Consider the following 23,974-nt stretch of genomic DNA (forward strand, 5'->3'; position numbering starts at 1 on the left):
GCGTTCTATTTCGATTGTCTGCTCGAAGATCTTGTTGAATCGAACTCAAGCTTGCCGATTCTCAAGCTCGCGTGCACAACTTGACGGGTGCAGGAGCTAATAGAGTTTCTGTTATAAACGTTAATTACTTGTTAAAAATAGACATTGGTATCATCAAAAGTGTACAATAAACATATGTTATTCAAGCTTTTTCGAGCTCGAGCTTGAGCAAATTGGTTGTAATCAAGTTGGGTCGAGTTTCGGTCATCAAATATATGAGTCCAGTTGAGCTCGAGCTTGGACAATATGACTCGACTCGGTTATACCCCTAGTAACATCTTTATTTTTCTTTGGCTCTCTCAATGTTGAGATCATTAAAGTAATTTTCATAGGGATGGGGATATTGCATACCGGTTAGTTAACATATTACTAATCTATTTGGGTGTTGGCCTGATGTTATTTATTTGAAACAAACCAAATCGATCATGAACCGAAGTTATCGGTTTGGTTTGAATTGTGATTTGGTTTGGGTTGAGATTTTTCCAAATCTATAATAGTTCGATTTGGGTTGAAAGTGAAGGGACGTATCGAGAACCGAAACAGAACGATCACGCAGAAAAATAGAGAAAATAGACGATGCACGAATTTACCCAGGTTCACCCTCGATTAGGGCTACGTCCTGCAAAGAGATTTCACTATGTTTTCGGTTTATAGCCACTCAACTCGTTACAATAATCAGAAAAACGAGTAAAATATATATATATGCCCCAAACGGGCCCAAAACCTAAACCTATATGAAATCTCTTAATCTCGCACCATACGGGCCAGCCCAAACCCGTTGAGGTTTGGGCGCTGCCCCCGAGCCCCCTTGGCCGCTCACCGGCGAGCAGGGCGGCCGATCCATTGACGGTCGAGGCGGAACCCCCGTCGGGTAGCGCCCCCGAGACCCCCCGCCGTGATCGGGCGGCAGGGGCCACAGTGTCAGGGGCGCTGCCCGAACCCCGCATTCCGCACGCATGGGTCATATGTCGTCGGACAACACTTCAGTTTCCCTAAGCTCACGTGGGCGTATCCGGTGTGAGAAACAAGGGTCCCCGAAGTATTCGCCAACTCCAACAGAAAGTACCTTGAAAACAAATCAGACAGAACCAAGAACATCCTACAAATAGCTGCGAGCTTCAAAGGGTTCAAATTCAAAATCACAATGCTTCTATCAATTTGACATTTCCAAAACTTTCGCACTTTTCAAAGAATCTCAAACAAACACGAAGACGAATTCTAGTCCCCCAATACCCCTCCATTTCGTCTTTCTCTCCCCTCTCTTTGGTTTGCACCTCGACATGTCATGGACCGAAGGTTTTCGAGGTGCAACGTTCATTAGTGGGGGTTGAACACCAGTCCCGCCACATGTTCATTTGTGACTCGAGAGGATTACCAGGACCAGGAGGGCTATGCGTGTTGTGGAATGGAAATTTGGATGTGGAGGTGCCAGTCCTGCCATCGGGTAGTGCTCATAACAAGGCTAGTCCTAGTCCTAAACCCTGATAAGTCTTAAGCCGGTCTTTTGATGATTAGTATATAGATGTGCAGGTAGACATAAATGACAGAAGAACTGCATTCAGATTAACGGTACCTCATGCTCCTATGGAATGCCGGAATCTTTAGCATCTGTGGCATCATCTGAAGAATTTAGATGCACCTTCAGACCTAGCCTAGGCCATGGTAGGAGGTTTTAAATAAGTGTTATATCACAGGGAGAAGGATGGGAGGAGTGAAGCACAGAACTTCCGTCTGGAAATATTCAGACAGTTCTTGTATAGTTGTCAGTATTGAACCTAGAGAATAACGTATGCTGCTTCACAATGTCCTATAATAGGGATGGGTTGGCGAATGTTCGAGAAAGAATGGATCAAGCTGTTGTGGCTTGGATCATAGCCCTCTAACCTTGACTTGCTCTATTGAACCACCCGGGAGGGAAGAGGAGTTTCAGTTTGAAGAGTTATGGCAGGAACATGATGAGTATCCAGGTTAAATAACAAGAAATAGAGTGATACTACCGATTCTTCCAACGACATCTGTGATAAATTAACAGAGTCTCTGCACTGGCATCCTGGAGTAAGAAGAAGTTCAAGAATGCTAGGAAGGAGGTTGAAAGCTTACAATAACAGCTTACTCAGTTGATAAGCAACAGAGCAGACCAGCTTGATAGAGAGAGATCGAAATCTATTTAAGCAAGATTTGACCAGCTTCGGAGGCAAGAGGAGCAGTATTGGCATTTGAGGTCTAGGATTTGATAGCTGAAATTGAGTGATCACTATAGCAAATTCTTCCATGCTTGAGCTATCTAAAGACGTCAACGGAATAAGATTTCTCAATCACAAGTCACTGAAGGGACTCGGTGTGCTATGCCTGGAAGACTAAAAGAAATAATAACCAAGTTCTTCAGCGATTTGCTCTCAACATAGGAGTACAGAAATTTCGACGTGATTATAAATCAATGCCCTCGGGTGGTATCAATTGAGATGAATGCTGGACTCATTAGACCTCTGTTGATGGAAGAGATCCGATATTTGGGATGGGAGCGACAAAAGCACCCGACGGAATGAATGGATTGTTCTACCAAAGAAATCGGGAGACAAGAGTTATTTTCATATGGGCAGTTTGATATCTAAGATTGAACCAAACCCATATTACATTAGTTGTCATAGTGCCACCGTGGAATGCAGAACTCAATATCGCCAAATTAGCCTCTGCAATTTTTCTTTTAAAGTGATAGCAGAAGTATTAGCGAATCGATTAAAAAACATTAATGCCTCAATTGATTTCTCTGGTGTAAGGCGCCTTTGTTCCGGGGCGTGAAATTCAAAATAATTTTTCGTTGTGCGTGAAGTGTTGCACCATTTACGAAGAAGGTGAACGAAGATTAAATTTATTGCTGTGCACAAATTAGACATGAGGCCTATGGTCAGGTGGAGTCGAACTTTGTAAGGGCTTATTGTATGAAGCTAGGATTCTGCTCTATATGGTTCTATTGGATCACGCATTGCGTGACTGGTTCTGGTGTTTCTTTCGGCAACAAGTTCAATGGAGAACTACTCCCGTATTTCCTACGTTGTGAGGTTCACGACAAGAAGATCCATTCTCTACTCGTCCGTTTATCCTAGTTGCAGAATCCCTATCAATCTTAATCATAGGTTGGCTCAAAGGAATAAGATTGACCTTAGAATGCCCTGTTTTGTCCCACTTATTGTTTGCTGAAGACCTGATCTTCTTCCTTAAGAGATCTATCGGAGAATGTTAGGAGTTGTTGAACATTTTGAATCAATGTTGTCATGCGTCTGCACAAGCAACTAACCTAAACAAATCCGGGGTTCCCTTGAGTAAGGCTTGTCCAGAGAGTCATCAGATAAATGTTGCAGAAACTCTTAGAGTACCGCTTTAACAAGGTGCAGGAGGATATTTAGGAGTGCCATCCCAAGTTAAGCTGTCTTTTGTTTCAAAATACCAATATTTGTCTGCGGAATGATTGAAAAGAAGATTGCGAACTACTGGTGGTCCTCTGCAGAAGGCATAAATGGAGTCCATTGGAGAAGCTGGAAAGTTATGATGCTGTCTCTGAGCATTTTCCTGAACACGATGCCCACAAGATTTTGGCAATTCCTTTAAGTTCGAATGCAATTGAAGATAGCCAAATTTGGCCCTTGAATCGAATAGGAAGATCCAGCATAAAAAGTGGTAAAAATGACATAAATGATTAATTAACTTTGGCCCAACGTGCAATGTCACCCCTAAACTTTTAATTTATTCAATGTGATCCTTTAACTTTAGCTTAATTTACAATATCGTTCTTTAACTTTTAATTTGTTCAATGCAATCCCATTTTTTTTTATAAATGTTCAATCTAGTCCCTAAAGTTTATGAAAACATCCAATTTTATCCTTCCATTAATTCAAGTTTACGGAATTTACTATTTGGCTTTTAATCCGGTATGTTTGAACTGTAAAAAAAAAAACGTCACACGTGATTATTCACGTAAGATAATCAACTTAAATTAGAATATAATAATCTTTTTAATTTGTTCAATTTGATGGCATGGATTATTATATCTTCATTGGAGTTGATTATCTTATGTTGATTATTCATGTGCAACTTTATTTTTTTGCCCACCATTCGAACTTGTCGGATTAGAAACCAAATGAGCAAATTTTGTTAACTTGAATTAATGGAAAGATAAAAATAGATGTTTTTGTATAATATATGGATTATATTGGAAACCAAATGAATAAATTCCGTTAACTTGAATTAATAGAAGGATAAAATTAAATGTTTTTGTATAATATATGGATTAGATTGAACATTTACCAAAAGTTAGGGACCGCATTGAACAAATTAAAAATTCAGGAATGACATTGCACATTGGGTTAAAATTCATGAACTATTTGTGTCATTTTTCCTAAAAGAAGGCTATGGATCAACAACTTATAGAGTGTTTTATGGGGCAATGCAAACATAACCAAACATCAAGTTTTTGGCTGCAAACTATTTTAGAACGCGTCACCAAGGGAAGAGATTTACTGTTGAAAGATGTTGCCAACCTGTAGTCTTCCATTTAGTCAAGGGTTAATACCTTGAAAAACCCTAAACTGGTACATCTGTGATAAATTTACCCAAAATTATTTTTTTGATCACAAAAAATCCCAAACTAGTACAGATGTGACAATTTTACCCCATACTATTTTTTTGACCACAAAAAACCCAAAACTGGTATACTTGTGACAATTTTACCCCAAACTAATTTTTTTTTTATTTTTTTTCTTTTCTTTTTTCCTTCATCTTCAACCTATGGTCGGCCGATGGTGAGGCCGACCTCACCATTGTTGGGCGAGGCCGACCTCGCCGGCAACTGGCGAGGGGTCATCCTCGCCACTTCTGGGTGAGGCCGACCTCACCAGTTGCCAGCGAGGCTGAGCCTCACCAGCGATGGCAAGGACAACCCCTTGCCAGGGGTGGGGCAAGGCCAACCTCGCTAGTTGCCGGTGAGGTCGGCCTCACCCAGCAATGGTGAGGTTGGCCTCGCTAGCGACCCTCGCCTATGGTCAATCACTGGACCGGCGACCGGCAATAGATTGAAGATGAAGGAAAAAAAAAGAAGAGGAAAGGAAAAAGAAAAGAAGAGAAAAGGAAAAAGAAAAGAAGAGAAAAAATAAAAATAAATTCGAAAAATAAAAAATAGTATTAAAAAATTAGTTTAGGGTAAAATTGTCGCAGGTATACCAGTTTAGAGTTTTTGATGGTCAAAAAAATAGTTCGGGGTAAAATTGTCACATGTGTACTGGTTTAGAATTTTTTGTGGTTAAAAAAATAGTTTGGGGTAAATTTGTCACAGGTGTACCAGTTTAGGGTTTTTCGTAGTATTAACCCTTTAGTCAATGAAAGCTAAGAGTACCATTAAAAAAAAAAAGCTCTTCAAAACTTGTAAAATAATGGGTTAATGCTAATGTCCCCCGTTTCCTGTTTATTATACTTTCACAGATTTTGTAAGATAAAGGAGGATTTTGATATATGTCGAATATCATCTTGAATATTATGAGCAAACAAGAATAATTTACATAATTTCAGAGAGAGAAAGATTTGACATGAGTCATGCGATGCTAAATTCGAGCACAGCAAAGAGATAGAGAGTGTGTGTGCTTGCAACGATGGCCCCGAGATCGCGGACGTTGGCGGCGGCACTGCTGAGGCCGCAACTACAGCTTCCAAGCGTTCCACCAACTTTGCTTCCTCTCTCTCTCTCTCTCTCTCTCTCTCACTCACTTGGCGTATTCCTTTCTATTTCTCCAGATTCCCTCTTTTTTTTTTTTTTTGAGAAAAGACCGCCAAAAACCCCAAATTATGTCACCTGTGACAAATTTACTTTGAACTTTTTTCTATGACACGAAAACCCCAAATTATGCCATTTGTGACACATTTATCCCATAGTATTTTAGCTCATGGACATTTTCGTCTTTTTTGTTTTTTTCTTTTTTTTTCCTTTCTTCTCTTCCATCCACCGCCCATGGCAGAGGGAAGCCGGTGAGGGTTGCCCTCACCGGCGTTGGGGTTGGGCGAGGGCTGCCCTCGCCGGATCTGGCAAGGTCGCCGACGTCGAGCGAGAGTCGCCCTCGCCTGGGCGGGCGAGGGCAACCCTTGCCCGACTCAGGCAACCCTCGCTGGCGTCCCTCGCTCGCCTAGGCGAGGGCAGCCCTCGCTCGCCCGAGTCGGGCGACCCTCGCCTGGGCGAGTGAGGGCTGCCCTCGTCGGATCGGGCGAAGGCGATCCTCGTCGGATCGAGTGAGGGTCGCCCAACCCCAATGCCGGCAAGGGCCGCCCTCGCCGGCCGGCGAAGGGGAAGAGAAGAAAGGAAAAAAAAAAATAGAAGAAGCAAAAAAGACAAAAATGCCCATAGGCCAAAGTACTATGGGGTAAATGTGTCACAAATGACATAGTTTGGGTTTTTCGTGTGACAAAAAAAGTTTAGAGTAAATTTGTCACAGATGGCATAATTTAGAATGTTTGGAGGTCTTTTCCTTTTTGTTTTTTGATAGAAGCAATAAGTTTTGTCTTATAATAGTTTTTTTGAGGGCGTATTTCCACGTCGGACGTCACATGGATGTCAGCGGGGGCCACGGACCAACTTTGAACAAATGAGACAGACTGGCTATACGTAGATTGAGGATTCGATTACAAAGATTTGACTCTGCCAAAAAACAAGAGAGGCGATCAGGGCAAATCCCAGAGCGCGCTTGCCATCCTCCTCGTTCTGATCCTTGCAATGAAGAAGAAGAGGAAGTACTCAGCAGCTGCAGCAGCACCGATGGGCGGAGACGCCGCCTCGGATACCGACTGCTACGATGTGTTCCTGAGTTCCAGTGGACTCTACACTTGCTATTTTTTCGCCGAATCCCTGTACCGGAGCTTGGTTGATGCCGGGATCCGCGTCTTCGGAGACAACGGTGTATTTCGAATCGGTAAAGAAATTGGCGAGGAGATTCTGAGAGCGATCGACGGGGCCAAGATCTGCATCCCCATCTTCTCCGAAGACTACGCTTCCAATGCGCGGTGTCTCCGGGAGCTTGCGGCAATGGTGGACAGCAAGGCCAAATCGGGTGGTGGGAAAACGATCTTCCCCATGTTCTACAACGTGGAACCTTGTGATGTTAGGCTCGAAACCCCTCGGTACCGCCGTACTCTATCGATGCACGAGAAGAGATACGGGTCCAAGGAAGTAAGCGCGTGGGAAGATGCTCTTAAACAGGTTGCTTCATTACCTGGATGGGTCACGGGATATAGCAGGTAAAAGGCCGAGACTTTATTACAGGAGGGTTTGCAACTCATAAATGGTTTTCTAGTATAGCAACGCTAAACTCTAAATAGAAACAACTGATCGCTTCGTTTTTTGATGTTGCGCTTTAAGTAGAAATAAACTTCAAATTGTTGTTCCGCAGTTCAATAGGAGTGGTTATTGCTTTTGTCATATAGTATCAGCCCTACTGTTAAACTCGTGCCCTTTTCTTTTCTAACTGAAACGGTTTACTTCTGTGGCAGCTCGATTGACGACATGAGGAAACTCGTTGAAGCAATCACGGTCAAGCTGAAGGTAAACCGTGTGCATGTGAATAAACTCATGTGTGACTTTCATTTCTACTTATCAGTAGTTGATAACAGAAACTGCTTGAATATATTTCCTTGCTAGAGTTCACCTTAAGTATGAGATGTAAGACTATACATGCTAGTCTTATATAGTAGTGTGCATGGCATGGCAAACAACCTCACCTTAGAGGTCCAGTTGTGGAAGTAATCAGCCATCGTTTTTTATGAATTTTGTATCTCTAGAGAGATTGGGACATTATTGCTAATGGAGTATAATCATCCGAAGGTTGATTACCTTCCATTTAATGCTATATCCTAACTTGTTAAACAGTCTAAGTGTTGTATCGACATAGATGGGGTCATTTACTAGGATATGACTGGTGGATTTCTGTGTTGTTTCTGAAGTGCAGCAAGATATAAAAGGAAAATTAAATCCAATTGTTACACTTTTTCATTTCCCGCAGCAGCTTTCTTGTTCACAATTTATTTGCTCGCGTAGGAGGTTCGAAAGAAAGATGAAGCAAAAGGACCAGTGGTACTTATTGGCAAGTCATATAGGGAGAGCCCTGTGGTAATTGCCAAACAAGTGGAGGACATGATGGACTTACTTGATTTAGAAGTCAGTGATGTACGAATAGTTGGAATCTGGGGGGTGGGTGGGGTTGGCAAGACGACTCTTGCCAAGGTCATTTATGAGCAAATTTCCTCTCATTTCGACGGTGGTAGTTTCCTTGCAGATATTGGGGCAACAGTGAAACAACTTGGAGGTGTTCGGCGTTTGCAAAGCAAGTTGATGTCTGATATCCTAAACCGAGAGTACGATGTTGATCAAGTTGCGAAAGGAATCGACTTTTTTAAAGGAATATTGCAGAATATGAAAGTCCTAATTGTTCTTGATGATGTGGAGGTACAGTCGCATCTCCACGAAATTGTTGGAGAGAAGTTTGATTGGTTTGGTTATGGATCTAGGATAATAGTCACCACTAGTATCCAATCTGTTCTTCCAGAATTCATACCTCGAGGGTTGGCTCATGTTTACGGTATCAACGTGATGAATAATGATCAAGCTCTTGAGCTTTTGAGAAAGCATGCACTGCCAAGAGAATTTTCAATTCTATATCTTGATGAAATTGCAAAAGGTATAATCAACTCTGTGAATGGGATCCCATTACTTGTTGAAGTAATTGGTTCACTCTTGCATGAAAAAGGAGAAGAAGAACTGGCTGCGCTTTGTGAGCTAATTTTGCAATCTGGCCAGGATATTGAAAAGATTTTGATGGTTAGTTATGAAGAATTGAGCAAAGAGCAAAAGGAGATATTTCTTGATATTGCATGCCTCCCTGCTGATGTGGATGGTCGAATTGCTTCATTTATGTGGCATAATCCCAATTTTCCCCCCTCCGATGGAGTTGTTGCGCTCCATGTCATGTCCCTGGTAAAAATTGGAAAAGATAATGAACTAGGGATGCACAGGCTGTTAAGGGAGTTCGGCCAACAAATCATACGAAAAGAGGATGATCTACATCCAGGAACGCGAGGAAGGTTATGCAATTTGGAATTGGCCTGGAAAACGGAGAAGATGGAGGTACAGTATCTTGTGTAATTCTATAGCGGAATGCATGCCTTACCCTGTTCTCGAGCCTTGGAGTGTAGAGAAATTGTCCTTTCTCTTTAATGTTGACTTATTTAGCTCTTTCTCAGTTTTTCTCCACTTAATACTTTTTCCATTGTAGGGGACAGACCACCTCAACTTTGATGCGAGAGATTTTAAGAGCATGCCAAACATAAGGTTTCTTATCTTGGATTGTGCAAAAGTTGTTGGTGATTTTGCCAATGTTTTTCCAAATTTGAAGTGGCTTCAATGGCAAGGATGCACCAGAGATTTTGAAGCTACTAATTTTCATGTCGAGAAATTAGTCATTCTTGATCTATCATGGAGCAAAGTCACTGAAGACTGGGGAGGTTGGAGAAAAATCAAGGTAGGTTAAGCTTTATTTATTTCATGAAACTGTTTCCCTGATGAATAGGTTTTCACCAGAAAGCTTTTTATGAAGACTGATTTAAGACATGACACTTTCCGGCATATGGCAAGTACAGAACTGAATGTTACTCTTGAAATACTAAAGGAAATAATTGGTTGCCTGCCAACAACAATTAGAGGGCGTGTGGACGATGGTGGTGGTGGAATTCGTAGGTTGAGTGAGTTAAGGGGAATGATTTCCTGATTGTTGAAAGGGTAAGTTATTCTTTAGAATCTAGATAAGCATCTTCTTTGACTATGAAAACATTTTCCATCCGAAATCTTCCTAAACTATGCCAGGATTGTAAGAATGGAAAACATATTTTCAGAAATTGTTTTTCTTCAAAACAAACGGAGCCTTGGACTTCCTTACCAAAAAAAAAAAAAACACAGAGCCTTGGACTTTATTTGCTCTAAAGATTTGTTCACTGTACGAATTCATGTTTCTGTGCTATTTTTGCAGATGCCGCAGTTGAAAGTCTTGAATCTTACTGGTTGTGCTGACCTATTGATAAGCCCCGACTTGTCCTCTTTCCCAGACTTGGAGATATTGATTCTCGAAGGATGTTCTCGACTAATGAAGTTAGATCCTTCCATCCGTCATTTAAAACGCTTAACTACCTTAAATTTGAGGTTCTGCGATGAACTCAATATGTTGCCAATTGAACTGGGTCACATGAAAGCTCTTAAGGAGCTCCTTATTGATGGGACTTCCGTGCAAGAAATTCCTATGTCAATGGGTTACATGGAGAAACTTGAGGTTTTTAGTGCCTCCAACTGTCTCCGATTAAGTCACCTGCCTGATTCAGTTGGTGACTTGACAGCTCTTTCAGAACTCTCACTGGAAAATGCAGAAATTACTCAAATCCCTGACTCAGTTGCAAAGCTGGTGAAACTTCAGATCCTGTCTCTAAAGGATTGTCGTTGGATAGGAAGACTTCCGGATTCAATTCGCAATTTGGGAGACTCATTAGAGGAGTTGGATATAACAGGGACATGCATATCTAAATTGCCCAATTCAATTACTTGCTTGGGGCATTTAAAAGTGTTAAAAATAGATTCTTGCTTAATTAGAGAATTGCCTAGAGAAATTGGAAATTTGGTCAACCTTGAAGAGTTACATGCTTCCCATTGTAAGAGTTTGAAGGGAGCCATTCCAACTGCTATTAAGAGTCTAGATCGTCTGAGGATACTGAGATTGGGACATTCCATTATCTCTGGCATTCCTTCGGAAATTGGAAGTCTTTCTTGTCTTCAGACTCTTGATTTACTTCAATGCAACCAGATTCAAGCGCTGCCAGAGCTTCCGTCCAGTTTAACTTGTCTACGTGTAAGTTCTGAAAGGATGAAGACCTTGCCAGATCTTAAGAATTTAGTGAAGTTGGAGGAGATGTGTCTGGGTGATAAAGATCCTAAGGAGCTCATATGTCCCTCAACACGGATGAAGCCAACATCCAGATCGAGAGATCTCTTAGTTGTGCCCATAGTACTCTCAAAACTGAAGATGTTAGAGTTGTCTCATTCTCGAATCAGGGAACTGAAACTTGGGCATGATTGCTGCTCATGTACACATCTTAAGAAGCTAGTTCTATCTGGTGTGAATCTTGAAATAGTGCCGGAACTTCCCTTGTCATTGTCCGTTTTATCTATTCGACGTTGTTTGTCTTTGAGGCAATTGCCAGCAGTTCACCATCTGAGGAAACTATCAGAACTAAATCTCATCCAATCTGTGGTAGAAGAGATTAAGGGGCTTCAAGGACTTACTGCTCTGGAAATCTTGAATATAACGCACTGTGAAATACGTAATCTCAATGGGCTTGACCAATTAAGAGATTTACGAAGTTTGATTTTGTTGGACTGTGATTCACTTGGTGGATTGCCCGATATATCAAACTTGAAGATGTTGAATGTCCTGGTAGTCCAAAGATGCAGGATGATCCCTGATGTTAAAGGCCTCATGGAGTTAACCTCCTTGGAAGTGCTGCGTGTTAGCGAATGCGAGGCAGAAAGCACACAGCAAGTACAGGATGCATTAAAGCTCGTGATGGAGCGTTCAATAAACAGTTGATGTCCTGTGCTCCTGGAGTGGACACAATCAAACCATACAGCTGTGGAGGGCAGCATCATTGAAGTCCACTGCGAAATTGAGTTGGCAAACTGGCTCCAAAATTGCTGGAGCTGTAATTGGAAATTTGGCACCAAAAGTTTTTAAAGACCTCCATCTGTCAAAGTGGAACCAAGTGCCCTAAACATGCACCCTTGCACGACCTGAAAGGTGATCAGATCCTTCATACTCCTTCCTCTTTTACCAACCCATCTTTCTGTCCAGTCTCTCTCATTCGACTGGTGACTTAGTCATTTCTGTAAATTCGGAATGATCTAACTCCAAAGAGATCTGGAAAATCTGGAGGCATTGCAAGGAATTTTCTTTTGTCAAAGGCATGTCCAATTCTTAGATGAGGTAATTATACCAAATGATTTTCTCTTGAGATTTATTATCTTGTCTATGGTACCCAAATTTACAATTCATTTGACTGTAAGATGTGCACCTCTTTTGCTCAAGGTCAGTGAGTAGTTAAGCAAAGCACCTAGTTGCGATGTTCTTTTGCTCATCACCTGTGAAGAAAGAATTATGAGCCTTGTATGTTTCATACAGACTCTTCTTCATGGAACGATGTTGCTTCTTAGGTTCAGATTAATCTGAGAGGCAGCACTATACAGATTTTAGTCTTTAAACTAGCCCAGAGTGGATGTCTATTACAGCTGGGGAACCCGAACACATGAGTTCCATCATGCTGGGACTCACATTTGTATCGAGAACATTTCAATTGTTTTCTTGCTGAAGTAATGCGTGTGACACACCCCAGATGACAAGGATGACCCTACTTAAATGAAAGCATTGTCACAATAACTACCAAGAGGGACATTTATCTCAAAACACAGATGGCAGAGAGGGCAAGCTGGTTAGAAAGGATCTAGTAGTGATTATAAGTGGTTATTGATTTCGGCTTCTTACCTCATCTTGGTTTAAGATCATCAATAGGTTGTTTTAGGTAACTTTTGTTTAGCTTGAGCTTTTTGAGTTGGTATTGGACATTGGTGCACAATTTTGTTGATCCTATATCTGCTTCTCCCCTTCAACCTAATATGGCTTATCTCAATCTAGTCATTTCTGAGTGCCCACTGTTTTTGGTACTCCGTGAGTAAATGTGAATGTAGAGTGAATGGAGAGCAGGGAATTCTAGTATCCAGGTTAAGAGCGAGAAGCGTGCATTAAGCCTGTGAGGGAAAGGTGTTCTCTGAAAGGAAGAGCTTGCTTGGTTAAGTTTGGCTTGCGGCTACAGGGAATTCAGAACAGATGAAATCTGAATGAAAGTTGGTAACTGGAACAGCTGATTGGTTTTTGCTGGGGGAACAATAATAAACATATCAGCAGCAGCTTCTTGCCTGTTATTAGGGAAGAAGCTTCAGCATTATGTAGCAGGCTAGGAGGACATGGTGGAACTGGAGATGGAATTTTTGGGTGAGTTTTCACTGGCCAGTGGGCAGAGAGAGAGAGAGCATAGAAAAATTTGGTCCTTGAAGTTCCTTCCAAGCTTTCAAATTATAGTAGAAATACACAGATCTTGGATATCTTTGACAAGTATGGTGTCGGTTTGTTTACCATTTCAAAATCCATACTGATGCGGAGCTTGTTTGGTTAAAAAGCAGCTGAGTGAAGTTAGGATCACGATTCCGACCGAAGAAAAAAAAAAGGATCACGATGTCTTTCTTGTCATGTTTGGTGAGTTAGAAAGACACTGAATGGAAATGAAACTTGATAAAGAAAATCGTTGCATTGTTGCATTTTCATTACTATGGAGGAAGGTGGGAATAAGTCAGAACAAGAACATGTCAACAAAACGACAAGTAGATGATGGATCATTAGCTAAGTCATTGGTTCTGTAACTTTTAAATGAACAAATGTAACTCGGTAAGCACACTTAGCTCATCTGCTTAATCTTTAGAAATGTGAAACAATCAAATTCAAATCATATAAAGCTATACTCCAATTTCGATCTGTCACCAATGCCAGAAATTTCAAATTAATATAAATTTTCATCCGTCGTAATGCATTTCGATTTCCTTAAAATCTTATTTTGATGGTCTCCTTCCTTCGCCAAAAGATTTCAGAAGTCAAATAAACCATGGCCGGCACCATTTCCACAGCTTGAATGTCTAAACACACAGCATTTGATGGTGATCAGACGAAAATACCCTTAGAAACGACCCCCTTTTTGTTGAGCACGATGAGGATGACCACACCGCAACGAGCAGAACTTAAATGTGCGTCTTCCAGAACCACTCTGCTCTGTTTCTCTCCCGGTTATCTTTCCATTGATAATTTGATATGAAGAATCCTCTTCAGCGCAACCCTCTTTGCTCAATCCAAGAATGTCGGCTTCGAACACACTTATGGTCAACGTCTCCTTCCAATCGACCAAACCTTGCGTGAACGACAACACCTGGGTATCGGAAGGAGTCTTCATATCTAGAGAGGTAGATTCTATGTGGTTAATAGCTAATACTGTCAAAAATCTCAAATTGGTATACTCGTAGATACCAACCTAGGCTTACGACTACATCACGGGCACGGGCCATCACGCCCAAGGTCATCATCGAGTTTTGTTTTAATCACTCCACAAGCCTTGTTTAAAGAAAAAAAGTGTAAAAAGTTCCAGAGATAAGTGCATTGGAAGTCTTAAAACTTATTATGAAAATGCAATTGAGTCTTAAAACTTGTTATAAAAGTGCAATTGAGTCCTAAAACTTACAAAAGTGTAATCATGTCCTCAAACTTATCAAATTAGTGCAGGCGAATTATTCCGTTAACTCCGTCAAGTTTGGCTAACGGAAAATTCTGACGTGTCTTTTTTAATATTTTCTCTATTCTGTGTGGTAATGATGTGGCTAAAACGATTCCTTTTAGTCCAAATATGACTTTTAATACATGATTTATTTAAATTAAATTAAAAATAACCTAAATTCTCTTTTTTTTGTCATAAAAAATTAAAGGGAAAAAACCACCAAAAACCCTAAACTTTGCCACGTGTAACATATTTACCCCGAACTTTTTTTAGTGACACCAAAAACCTTAAACTTTGCTTTTTGTGACACATTTACCCCAGTGTATTTAGTCCATGGGCATTTTCGTCTTTTTTGCTTTTTCTTTTTTTTTTCATTTTTTTTCCTTTCCGGCGAGGGGGGCCCTCGCCGGCGTCGGGCGAGGTTCACCCTCGCTTGGGCGAGCGAGGGCGGCCCTCGCCCGACTCAGGCGAGGTCGACCCTCACCGGATCTGACGAGGGCCGCTCTCGCCGGCATCAAGCGAGGGCGGCCCTCGTCCGATCTGGCAAGGGCGACCCTCGCTCGACGCCGGCGAGGGTCGCCCTTGCTTGATCCGTCGAGGGCGGCCCTCGCCGACGCCGGGCGAGGGTGCCCCGCCGGATCCGGCAAGGGCCGCCCTCGCTCGCCCAGCGAGGGCGGCCTCGCTCGCCCGTGCGAGGGCAACCCTCGCCGACGCCGGCAAGCGAGGTAGCCCTCGCCGAGATAGGGCGAGGGCCGCCTCGCTCGACGCCGGCGAGGCGGCCCTCGCCCAACTCAGCGAGGTCGGCCCTTGGCCGATGCCTGCGAGGGTCTCCCTCGCTTGAATTGGGCGAGGGCCGCCTCGCTCGCCCGGCGAGGGAGACCCTCGGCTGGATGCCGCGAGGGCCGCCTCGCCGACGCCGGCGAGGGAGACCCTCGCCCGACGCCGGCGAGGGCCGCCCTCGCGGGATTCGCGAGAGAGACCTCGCTGACGGCCGGCGAGGGCCCTCACGGAAAGGAAAAAAATGGAAAAAGAAAAAGAAAAAGCAAAAAAGACAAAAATGCCCATGGACTAAATACATTTGGGGTAAATGTGTTATAAAAAGCAAAGTTTGGGGTTTTTGATGTCACAAAAAAAGATTCGGGGTAAATGTGTCACAGGTGGCAAAGTTTGGGATTTTTGGTGGTTTTTTTCCAAAATTAAAATAAGCTAAATTCAAAAAATAGAAAGGAAGGTTTGAATAGGGCCATCGCCGCCGCCACCGTACAATTGTTGGGAAGGGTTGGCGATGGTGGGGGGAAGGGTCGGCGGGGGTCGCAGAGCCCCGACTAGTGGTCGACGACCCTTGCCGACTGCATGTGAGGGCCTGAAGGCCCTCATCCAGGTCTGGCCGACCCTCGCCAATGGCGGCCCTCAGCCAGACCTCATCGAGGGTTGGCAATCCTTGCTTAGATCTATGTGAGGGTCCCGCACCTGCGATCGACAAGTCTTGCTAGCAACTGGTTAGGGCCCAGCGACCCTTGCTAACCATCCCCCCACCATCACCGGACCTTCCTAGCAATTATAGGGCGGTGGTAGCGAGCCCTTGCTGCCTGTTCTCGCATTTCCTTTAAAAAATATATATTTAGGTTATTTTTTAAATTTAATTTAAATAAATTTTGTATTAAAATTTAAATTTGGACAAAAATGACGTCATTTTAACTTTATGTTTCATGTTTTAGCCCTTTCATTGCCATGCAGGACATAAAAAAATTAAAAAAGCCAAGTCGGTGTTTTCTATAAGCCAAGTTAGACGGAGTAACCGAATGACTCGATTACATAAATTTGAAAAGTTTTAGGATTTGATCGTACTTTTGTAAGTTTTATGACTTAATTGTACTTTCATGATAAATTTGAAAAAGCCGTTAGGTTCCTCTTCCCATGTTTGTGAGTCTCTTTCTCTGTTTTTTTTTTTTTAGGGGGGGGGGGGGGGTCGTTATGTCTGTGTGAGGACTGTCGATTTAGCTAGTACATGCTTAGCTCTGCATCTTCACTGCGAATTTTTCTTTAGACTGCAATAAAGGATTTGCTGGAACATTTCTTGGCCTTGATTTGGTCTTCAAATCGGCTGGATCTCATCTCCTTTTAAGGACATCATCAATGAGCCTAGATTGAATAGGGTCTAACTCTTTTTCTTTTATTATTTTTTTAATCTAAAGCAACTTTATTGTCTCATATCAGAACGTCGTAGTCAAACCAGTCGGCCTTATGCCTCACACTTTTTGCTTTCGCTATCCACACCTACTTTTTCTCCACGACCCTTCTCCCCTCTCTCTCTCCGAGAGATAAAGTTCAGAACATGAAACTCCTCCTAACAATAACATTACATGGGGCAAACTGACTTTCCAACTCTTGCTTCCACCCTCTAACATTGACTTCCAATCAATTTTTGAGATAATGTCGCTGAAAATAAAATTCTAAACAAATCCAAATGTCATCTATTATTGAAGGTTTATTCTCTGAAAAGCATACGTTTCTACGTAAAGTCTGAGAGGTGTGTGATATTGGAAAATTCGGAGCTGAATACTACTTTCAAAGCCCCGGAGGACAGGGATTGTGTAATTTTATTTGCGATGCATTTATTTTGCAAAAAAAATAATTTGAAAAATATTTTTTAAAATTGATTTTTTTGTTATAAAAATGAATTAATGAAGAATATTTTTCTCATCCACAAAGATGTTTAGACGTGAATTGTTATTAATAATGAAAAATATTTTTCATTAACTAATTATTTCAAGTGATATAAACTACCATCTTAAGAAAATATTTTTCAAATAATTTATTTTCCGCGAAAGAAACGGAGAGAAAGGGGCCATTTTCTAACACTTGACTAATCCGTATCACGATCTGTTAAATATGTCTTGAATTTTATGTACTCGGTCCGGTTCATGACCCGACCCGACATATTTTTGTGCGACCCGAAAGTGGAGAGAAAATGAGATTTGGTTCGTGACGCGAAGGGTTGGGCCTATCGGCCCAACCCGTAGCAAGCGAATTTCGGGAGCAATATTTATACTGCGGCTAGGTTTTCTCATTGATATAGAGAGAATTTTGTTTTCAGAGAGTTTTGTGAGCTGTGAGGTTTTGTCGTTGTTTCGACTTCTGAAAACTGTACTCTCTTTGATTATAATGGAATCTTGTCTTGCCTCGCCCGTGGATGTAGATCACCTCGTGATCGAACCACGTAAATCTCTGTGTTCTGTTTTTTCTTTTCCGCGTTTAATACAACAAACTGGTATAAGAGCAGCGTTCGATTCTACGGTTCTTGGAGATGGCATCTTTGAAATTTCAAATCTCATCTTTTGACGGACAGAACAATTTCGGATTATGGAGAATAAAGATGAAGGCTTTATTGAGGCGAGAGGGTACGGTTAGGGCGCTGGACGAAAAATATCCAGACGATATGACCTCGGCTGAGATTGAAGGGATGGATGAGAAGGCGCATAGCGCGATCCAGTTGTCTCTAGATGACAAGGTTTTGCGAGAAGTTGCCGATGAAGAAACAGCGGCCGGTCTCTGGAAGAAACTGGAAAGTCTCTATACGAAGAAATCTCTAACATTGAGACTTTATTTGAAGCAGCGTCTTTATACCCTAAAGATGCGTGAAGGTACGTCTGTTCAGGAACACTTGGATGAGTTTAATAAAATTGTTCTGGCTATGAAAAATTTAGATATTAAACTCGAGGATGAAGATCAAGCTTTGATCGTGTTATGTTCACTGCCTGCCTCATACAAGAATTTCGTGAACTCGATGCTTTATGGACGTGAATCCATAACTTTGGAGGATGTCAAAGCATCTTTGAATTCTGCAGAACTGAGAATAAAATTGAATGGGAATACCGGTGAAAATAAAGTAGATGGTTTGTTTGTGAGAGGCAGGACCAAGAGCAGGGATAAAGCTTTCTGAGGGAAATCTGTAGGTCGCTCAAAATCTAAGCCACTTGGAGATAAGATGAACGTTGAGTGCTACTATTGTCATAAAAAGGGACATTACAAGTCAGATTGTCCTTCGCTCAAGAAAAAGGATAAGCAACATAGTCAAAAACAAGATTCGGAGAATGTTGCAAACGACAATGAGGCTAATGCGTCAGACAGTGTTCTTACGGCATGCTCTGCTGTTAATTTGTCCAATGATGTTTGGATTATGGATTCGGGAGTATCATATCACATGTGCCCAAATAGGGAATGGTTCACCACATACGAGCCATTGAATGGTGGATCAGTCTTGATGGGGAATGATGCTATATGCAAAGTCGTCGGTATTGGTACTGTTCGGATTAAGTGCCACGACAAAGCAGTAAGAACCTTGACTGAAGTAAGACATATACCAAACTTGAAAAGAAACCTTATCTCGTTGAGCAGTTTGGATTCCATTGGGTGTGTATACTCAGGTGGAGGTGGAGTTCTCAAAGTTATAAAAGGAAATCTGGTTGTGATGAAAGGAAGCAAGGTGAATCACTTGTATCATTTGCAAGGTAGCACAGTTATGGGTCCTTCAATTGGCACAAGCAATTCTGTTTCTGATAATGATAGAACGAAATTGTGACATATGCGTTTGGGCCACATGAGTGAGTGTGGCATGTCAGTTTTGAGTAAACGTGGTTTACTTTGTGGGAAACAGACGACCTCGCTAGATTTCTGTGAGCATTGTGTTCTTGGCAAGCAATGCAGAGTCAGATTCAGTACAGGGACGCATTCGACAAAGAGCACACTCGACTATATCCATTCTGATTTATGGGGACCAGCACAGGTTCCATCAAAGGGTGGTGCTCTATACTTTGTGACGTTCATCGACGATTATTCCAGGAAGGTTTGGGTTTACTTTCTAAAAAGAAAAAGTGATGTGTTTGAAACCTTCAAGAAGTGGAAAGCTCTTGTTGAGAATCAGACAAAGAAGAAGATCAAACGTCTTAGGACCGATAATGGTCTTGAGTTCTGTGGTGGTGATTTTAATGAATTCTGTGCAGATGCAGGTATTGTTCGACACCGTGCAGTTAGGCACACTCCACGGTGAGAATGGAGTAGCGGGAACATATGAACAGAACTCTATTGGAGAGAGCAAGATGCATGCTCTCTAATGCGGCATGGAAAAAGATTTTTGAGCTGAAGCTGTTAACACGGCTTGTTATCTGGTTAATCGCTCTCCTTCAACAGCAATAGAATGCAAGACTCCTTTTGAGATGTGGTCAGGTAAGCCTTGTGATTACTCTAATATAAAGGTTTTTGGATGTCCTGCTTATTATCATGTTAAGGATGGTAAGTTAGAACCTAGAGCAAAGAAATGCATTTTTGTTGGGTATGTTGATGGGGTGAAAGGTTATCGTTTATGGTGCCAGGAACCTAACTCACCTAAGTTCATTATTAGTAGGGATGTTACATTTAATGAAATGCATATGCTTGATCAAAGGAAAGTTGCTGATGAGTCTGCAGGAAAACATGAGAGATACAAATGAGGTGAAGGTTCAGGTGGAGCTTCCAGAAAAGATCTCTCAGAATGATTTGAACGAGCAAATTGCTCCTGTTGATTCAAGTTCAGATGAGGAAGCTGTAGATGAGGTGGAGCAGCCATACTTTATTGCTACTGGCAGAGAAAGGAGGCAGACCTGGCCTCCTCAGAAATATGGGTTCTCTGATCTGGTGGCTTATACTCTTACAACGGCAGAAGATATGGGTATTCAGGAACCTTCTACCTATACGGAAGCTATTACTTGCACAGAATCAGAGAAATGGGCTATTGCTATGGTTGAAGAACTTGAATCACTTCACAAGAACCAAACTTGGAACTTGGTGCAGTTGCCTAAGGGAAAAAGAGCCATCGGGTGTAAATGGGTCTTCAAGAAAAAGGAAGGAATTCCAAGTGTTGAAAATGCTAGATGCAAGGCTCGGCTCGTAGCTAAAGGCTACAACCAGAAGGAGGGAATTGATTATGACGAAGTTTTCTCCCCTGTGGTAAAACACACTTCCATTCGTGTGTTGCTGGCTATAGTTGCTCAATTTGACTTAGAGCTTGAGCAACTTGACGTGAAGGCTGCTTTTCTGCATGGCGAGCTTGAGGAAACTATTTATATGGCCCAGCCCGAAGGCTATTATGTATAAGGCAAGGAAGATCATGTTTGTAGATTGAAGAAATCCTTGTATAGTTTGAAGCAGTCACCAAGACAGTGGTATAAGAGATTCGACAGCTTTATGATAGGGAGCGATTATCATAGGAGCAACTATGATAGTTGTGTCTACTTCAGGAAGGGTTCAGATAGATCCTTTGTCTATCTTCTCTTATACGTGGATGACATGCTCATTGCTGCAAAGAACATGTCAGAAGTGTTGATCTTGAAGAAACGGCTCAGTGAGGAGTTCGAGATGAAAGATCTGGGTCCTGCCAAGAAGATCTTAGGAATGGAGATTCATAGGGACAGGAAAGGAGGGAAGTTATATCTCTCACAGAAGAGTTATATTGAGAAGGTATTTGAGAGATTTGGCATGCAAAATGCTAAGCTCGTGAGTACACCGTTGGCATCCCATTTTAGACTCTCAGCTCTACATTCACCTCAATCAGAGGTCGAGGAGGCTGCGATGTCTCGTGTCCCATACTCCAGTGCAGTCGGTAGCATTATGTATGCTATGGTGTGCACTCGTTCGGACATTGCGCAGGCAATTAGTGTGGTTAGTAGATATATAGCGCATCCTGGAAAGGTCCATTGGCAGGTAGTGAAATGGATACTTAGGTATCTTAGAGGCTCCGCAGAGTTGGGCCTAGTGTTTGATAGAAACAGTTCCAACGGTACCTCAGTTGAGGGATTTGTGGATTCCAATTTTGCAGGTGATCTCGATAAGAGGAGATCTTTGACTGGCTATCTTTTCACACTATCTAGTTCGGCTATTAGTTGGAGATCAACCTTACAGTCGACAGTTGCTTTGTCTACTACAGAGGTAGAGTATATGGCAACAGCAGAAGCAGTGAAAGAAGGTATTTGGTTAAGGAATCTTGTTCAGGAACTTGGGCTCCAGCAGGAAGACAATTCGGTTGTCTTTTGTGACAATCAGAGTGCTTTATACTTGATTAGAAATCAAGCATATCATGAGAGGACTAAGCACATCGATGTCAGGTATCACTTTATTCGAGAGGCAGTTGCTGAGAGAAATATGACGGTAAAGAAAATTGGTACAGCTGACAATCCTGCTGATATGTTGACCAAGCCAGTCCCCGCCAACAAGTTTAAGCATTGCTTGAACTTGATTGGCATGCTTGGTTGAGTTTGCCCCTTCTGGGGCTTTGGTGGAGAGGTAAATGACAGTTCTACATTTGTGTTTTTGAAGTGGATATGTTCTTTCATTGCATCCCTTGTTTCCTACACCGAGTTAGCTCACGTAGGCTTAGGGATGCCGAGAGAATGTGTTCGGCTTCTTGATTGTTTTATTTTGAGAAATTCAAGCCAAGGTGGAGATTTGTTAAATATGTCTTGAATTTTATGTACTCGGTCCGGTTCATGATCCGACCCAACATATTTTTGTGCGACCCGAAAGTGGAGAGAAAATTGAGATTTGGTTCGTGACGCGGAGGGTTGGGCCGATAGGCCCAACCCATAGCAAGCGAATTTCGGGAGCACTATTTATACTGCGGCTAGGTTTTCTCATTGATATTGAGAGAATTTTGTTTTCAGAGAGTTTTGTGAGCCGTGAGGTTTTGTCGTTGTTTCGACTTCTGAAAACTGTACTCTCTTTGATTATAGTAGAATCTTGTCTTGCCTCGCCCATGGATGTAGATCACCTCGTGATCGAACCACGTAAATCTCTGTGTTCTGTTTTTGCTTTTCCACGTTTAATACAACACAATCAAATACAAGGTGTATGTTATTTTGGTGCACTTCGCTCTTCAGCATTCACTCTCATGCATATCTGGGAAAAGTGTTAAAAAAGTCTTAAACTTATTGCATTGATGCCAATTCAGTCTTAAACCTTTTCAATTGTGTCGATTTACTTCTAAACTTTTTGCATTTATGCCAATTGAGTCTATCCATTTCATTTTGGCTGGAAATTATTAACGTGGACTCTGGTGCGACACTGACGTGGATATTTTTTTAATAATTCTTTGAATTTTTAAATAAGTTTTTTTTGGCTTTTTTCTTTTCTTTTCTTTACTTTTTTTTTTTCCTTTGGTTGTTGACTGACCCTGGCCGGCCATAGGCGAGGGCCAGCGACCCTCGCCGTCATTGGGCGAGGGCATCGCGGCCCTCGACGGATCTAAGCATCAGGGCCCTTGCTAGATTTGGGCGATGGCTTGCGTGCCCTTGCTTTGGCCGGTAAGGGCGTCACGGCCCTCGCTCAACGCCCTCACAGAGTCATAGGCCACAATGAAGGCATAAAGGCCCTTGCCAACATCTAGCGACAGTTGCTAGCCCTCACTTGTGGTCGGCAAGGGTCAGACAGTCCAAAGGAAAAAAAAATAAAGAAAAGAAAAGAAAAATAAAAAAATTATTTTAAAATTATAAAAAAATTGTTCACGTCAGTGCCGATTATACCACGTAGAATAACTCAATGTAAAAGTTGTGGTCGTAGGAATATTAGTTGCGGAAATAGTCTTATCATTTTTAATTTTCTTTATACAAAAATTGAAGAAGGTTACATTTTAACTTAAATTGTCTGGATAACCTCCATAAGCTATTTTGAAGATGGCAAAACAATCTAATATTACTAATGCATTAGAAATGTTATATTATTTTTGTATAAAGAAAATTAAAAATGATACGACTGTTTCCGCAACTAATATTACTAAGAAGTGCTTCATTAGAAAAAAAAAGAAGAAGAAGTGCTTCATTGTCTGATAGATGCACATCCTGTCATAAAGAGGGTCGTTGAAACAGGAGTGCTATGCTGTTATCAAGGACGAACATGGTATTGGGAGTCAAGGTGCCTAAAAGTTAGATGAGCATGCGGAGAAGGCGAACAAGTCTAGTAGAACGAGGAGTTCATGGGAACATCAATGGTCCATGCAAAGAAAAAACAACTGAGGAGAACTAAGATCGCCAATAAGCTTGAAATGACTAAAGGATGGTAGGTAAAGCGTAAAGCGTGAAAACCTTGAAAGAATCGGTGACAGAGACAGCTCCTTCTATCAATAGAGTGGAAGAAGCGTCCGCGGAGAGTGCTTCTATTACCTGAAGAAGAAAACCTAGACCTCTTTTGAATTGATTAGAAATTCGAATTAGAGGCAAATGACTAGTTTTAGAGTCTGGAGGCTCATCGCAGAAAGCCTGGAGGCTCATCTCAGAAAACCTGGAGTTGAATCAGGGCAGTTTACTTCTTTTGTGCAAACGGCCAGATGGTTAAACGATGGACAGACGTAGAAAAATCCATTTACGGAAACGTCACCTTTGTCAAAGAGAAGCAGATTGTGCGGGCAAACTGCATGCCGGCAATCGTGATTCCACATCCAACGACTCTTGGATGACCTCGAGGAGTGTCCAAC

At 41.9% G+C, this 23,974-nt stretch overlaps 2 protein-coding genes and 1 pseudogene across 3 annotated transcripts in view; all 3 read left to right on the forward strand.

Annotated features, from left to right (window-relative positions):
• Positions 1-12,130, forward strand: part of LOC115694141 (disease resistance protein RPV1-like) — a 39,167-nt pseudogene extending 27,037 nt beyond the window's left edge.
• Positions 1-23,974, forward strand: part of LOC115665190 (disease resistance protein RPV1-like) — a 70,714-nt gene that overhangs the window by 8,305 nt on the left and 38,435 nt on the right. The gene's annotated exons all lie outside the window — the stretch shown is intronic.
• LOC115669494 (disease resistance protein RPV1-like) lies at positions 6,715-12,749 on the forward strand. Of its 2 annotated transcripts, XR_008815404.1 has the most exons (6): positions 6,715-7,311; positions 7,564-7,615; positions 8,108-9,193; positions 9,342-9,587; positions 10,092-12,089; positions 12,317-12,749. XR_008815404.1 is itself a non-coding variant. In XM_056306584.1 (5 exons), the coding sequence occupies exons 1-5, from the start codon at positions 6,791-6,793 to the stop codon at positions 11,694-11,696; spliced, it is 3,510 nt and encodes a 1,169-aa protein (XP_056162559.1). In that variant the 5' UTR covers positions 6,717-6,790; the 3' UTR covers positions 11,697-12,130. The 2 variants fall into 2 exon arrangements, 1 of the variants encoding a protein (XP_056162559.1); XM_056306584.1 differs by lacking the exon at positions 12,317-12,749 and having other exon boundaries at positions 6,717-7,311; positions 10,092-12,130.

The sequence above is a fragment of the Syzygium oleosum genome, unplaced genomic scaffold, assembly GCF_021117445.2.
Source record: "Syzygium oleosum isolate NSW1041296 unplaced genomic scaffold, Sole_v2.1 Sole_v2.46, whole genome shotgun sequence".
In the NCBI taxonomy this organism is placed as follows: Eukaryota; Viridiplantae; Streptophyta; class Magnoliopsida; order Myrtales; family Myrtaceae; genus Syzygium; species Syzygium oleosum.

Coding starts and splice junctions, on each gene's coding strand:
- LOC115669494 (XM_056306584.1), top strand. CDS start 6,791: ATGAAGAAGAAGAGGAAGTACTCAGCAGCTGCAGCAGCACCGATGGGC. Junction 7,312..7,563: donor TGGGTCACGGGATATAGCAG/GTAAAAGGCCGA, acceptor CTTCTGTGGCAG/CTCGATTGACGACATGAGGA. Junction 7,616..8,107: donor CAATCACGGTCAAGCTGAAG/GTAAACCGTGTG, acceptor TTGCTCGCGTAG/GAGGTTCGAAAGAAAGATGA.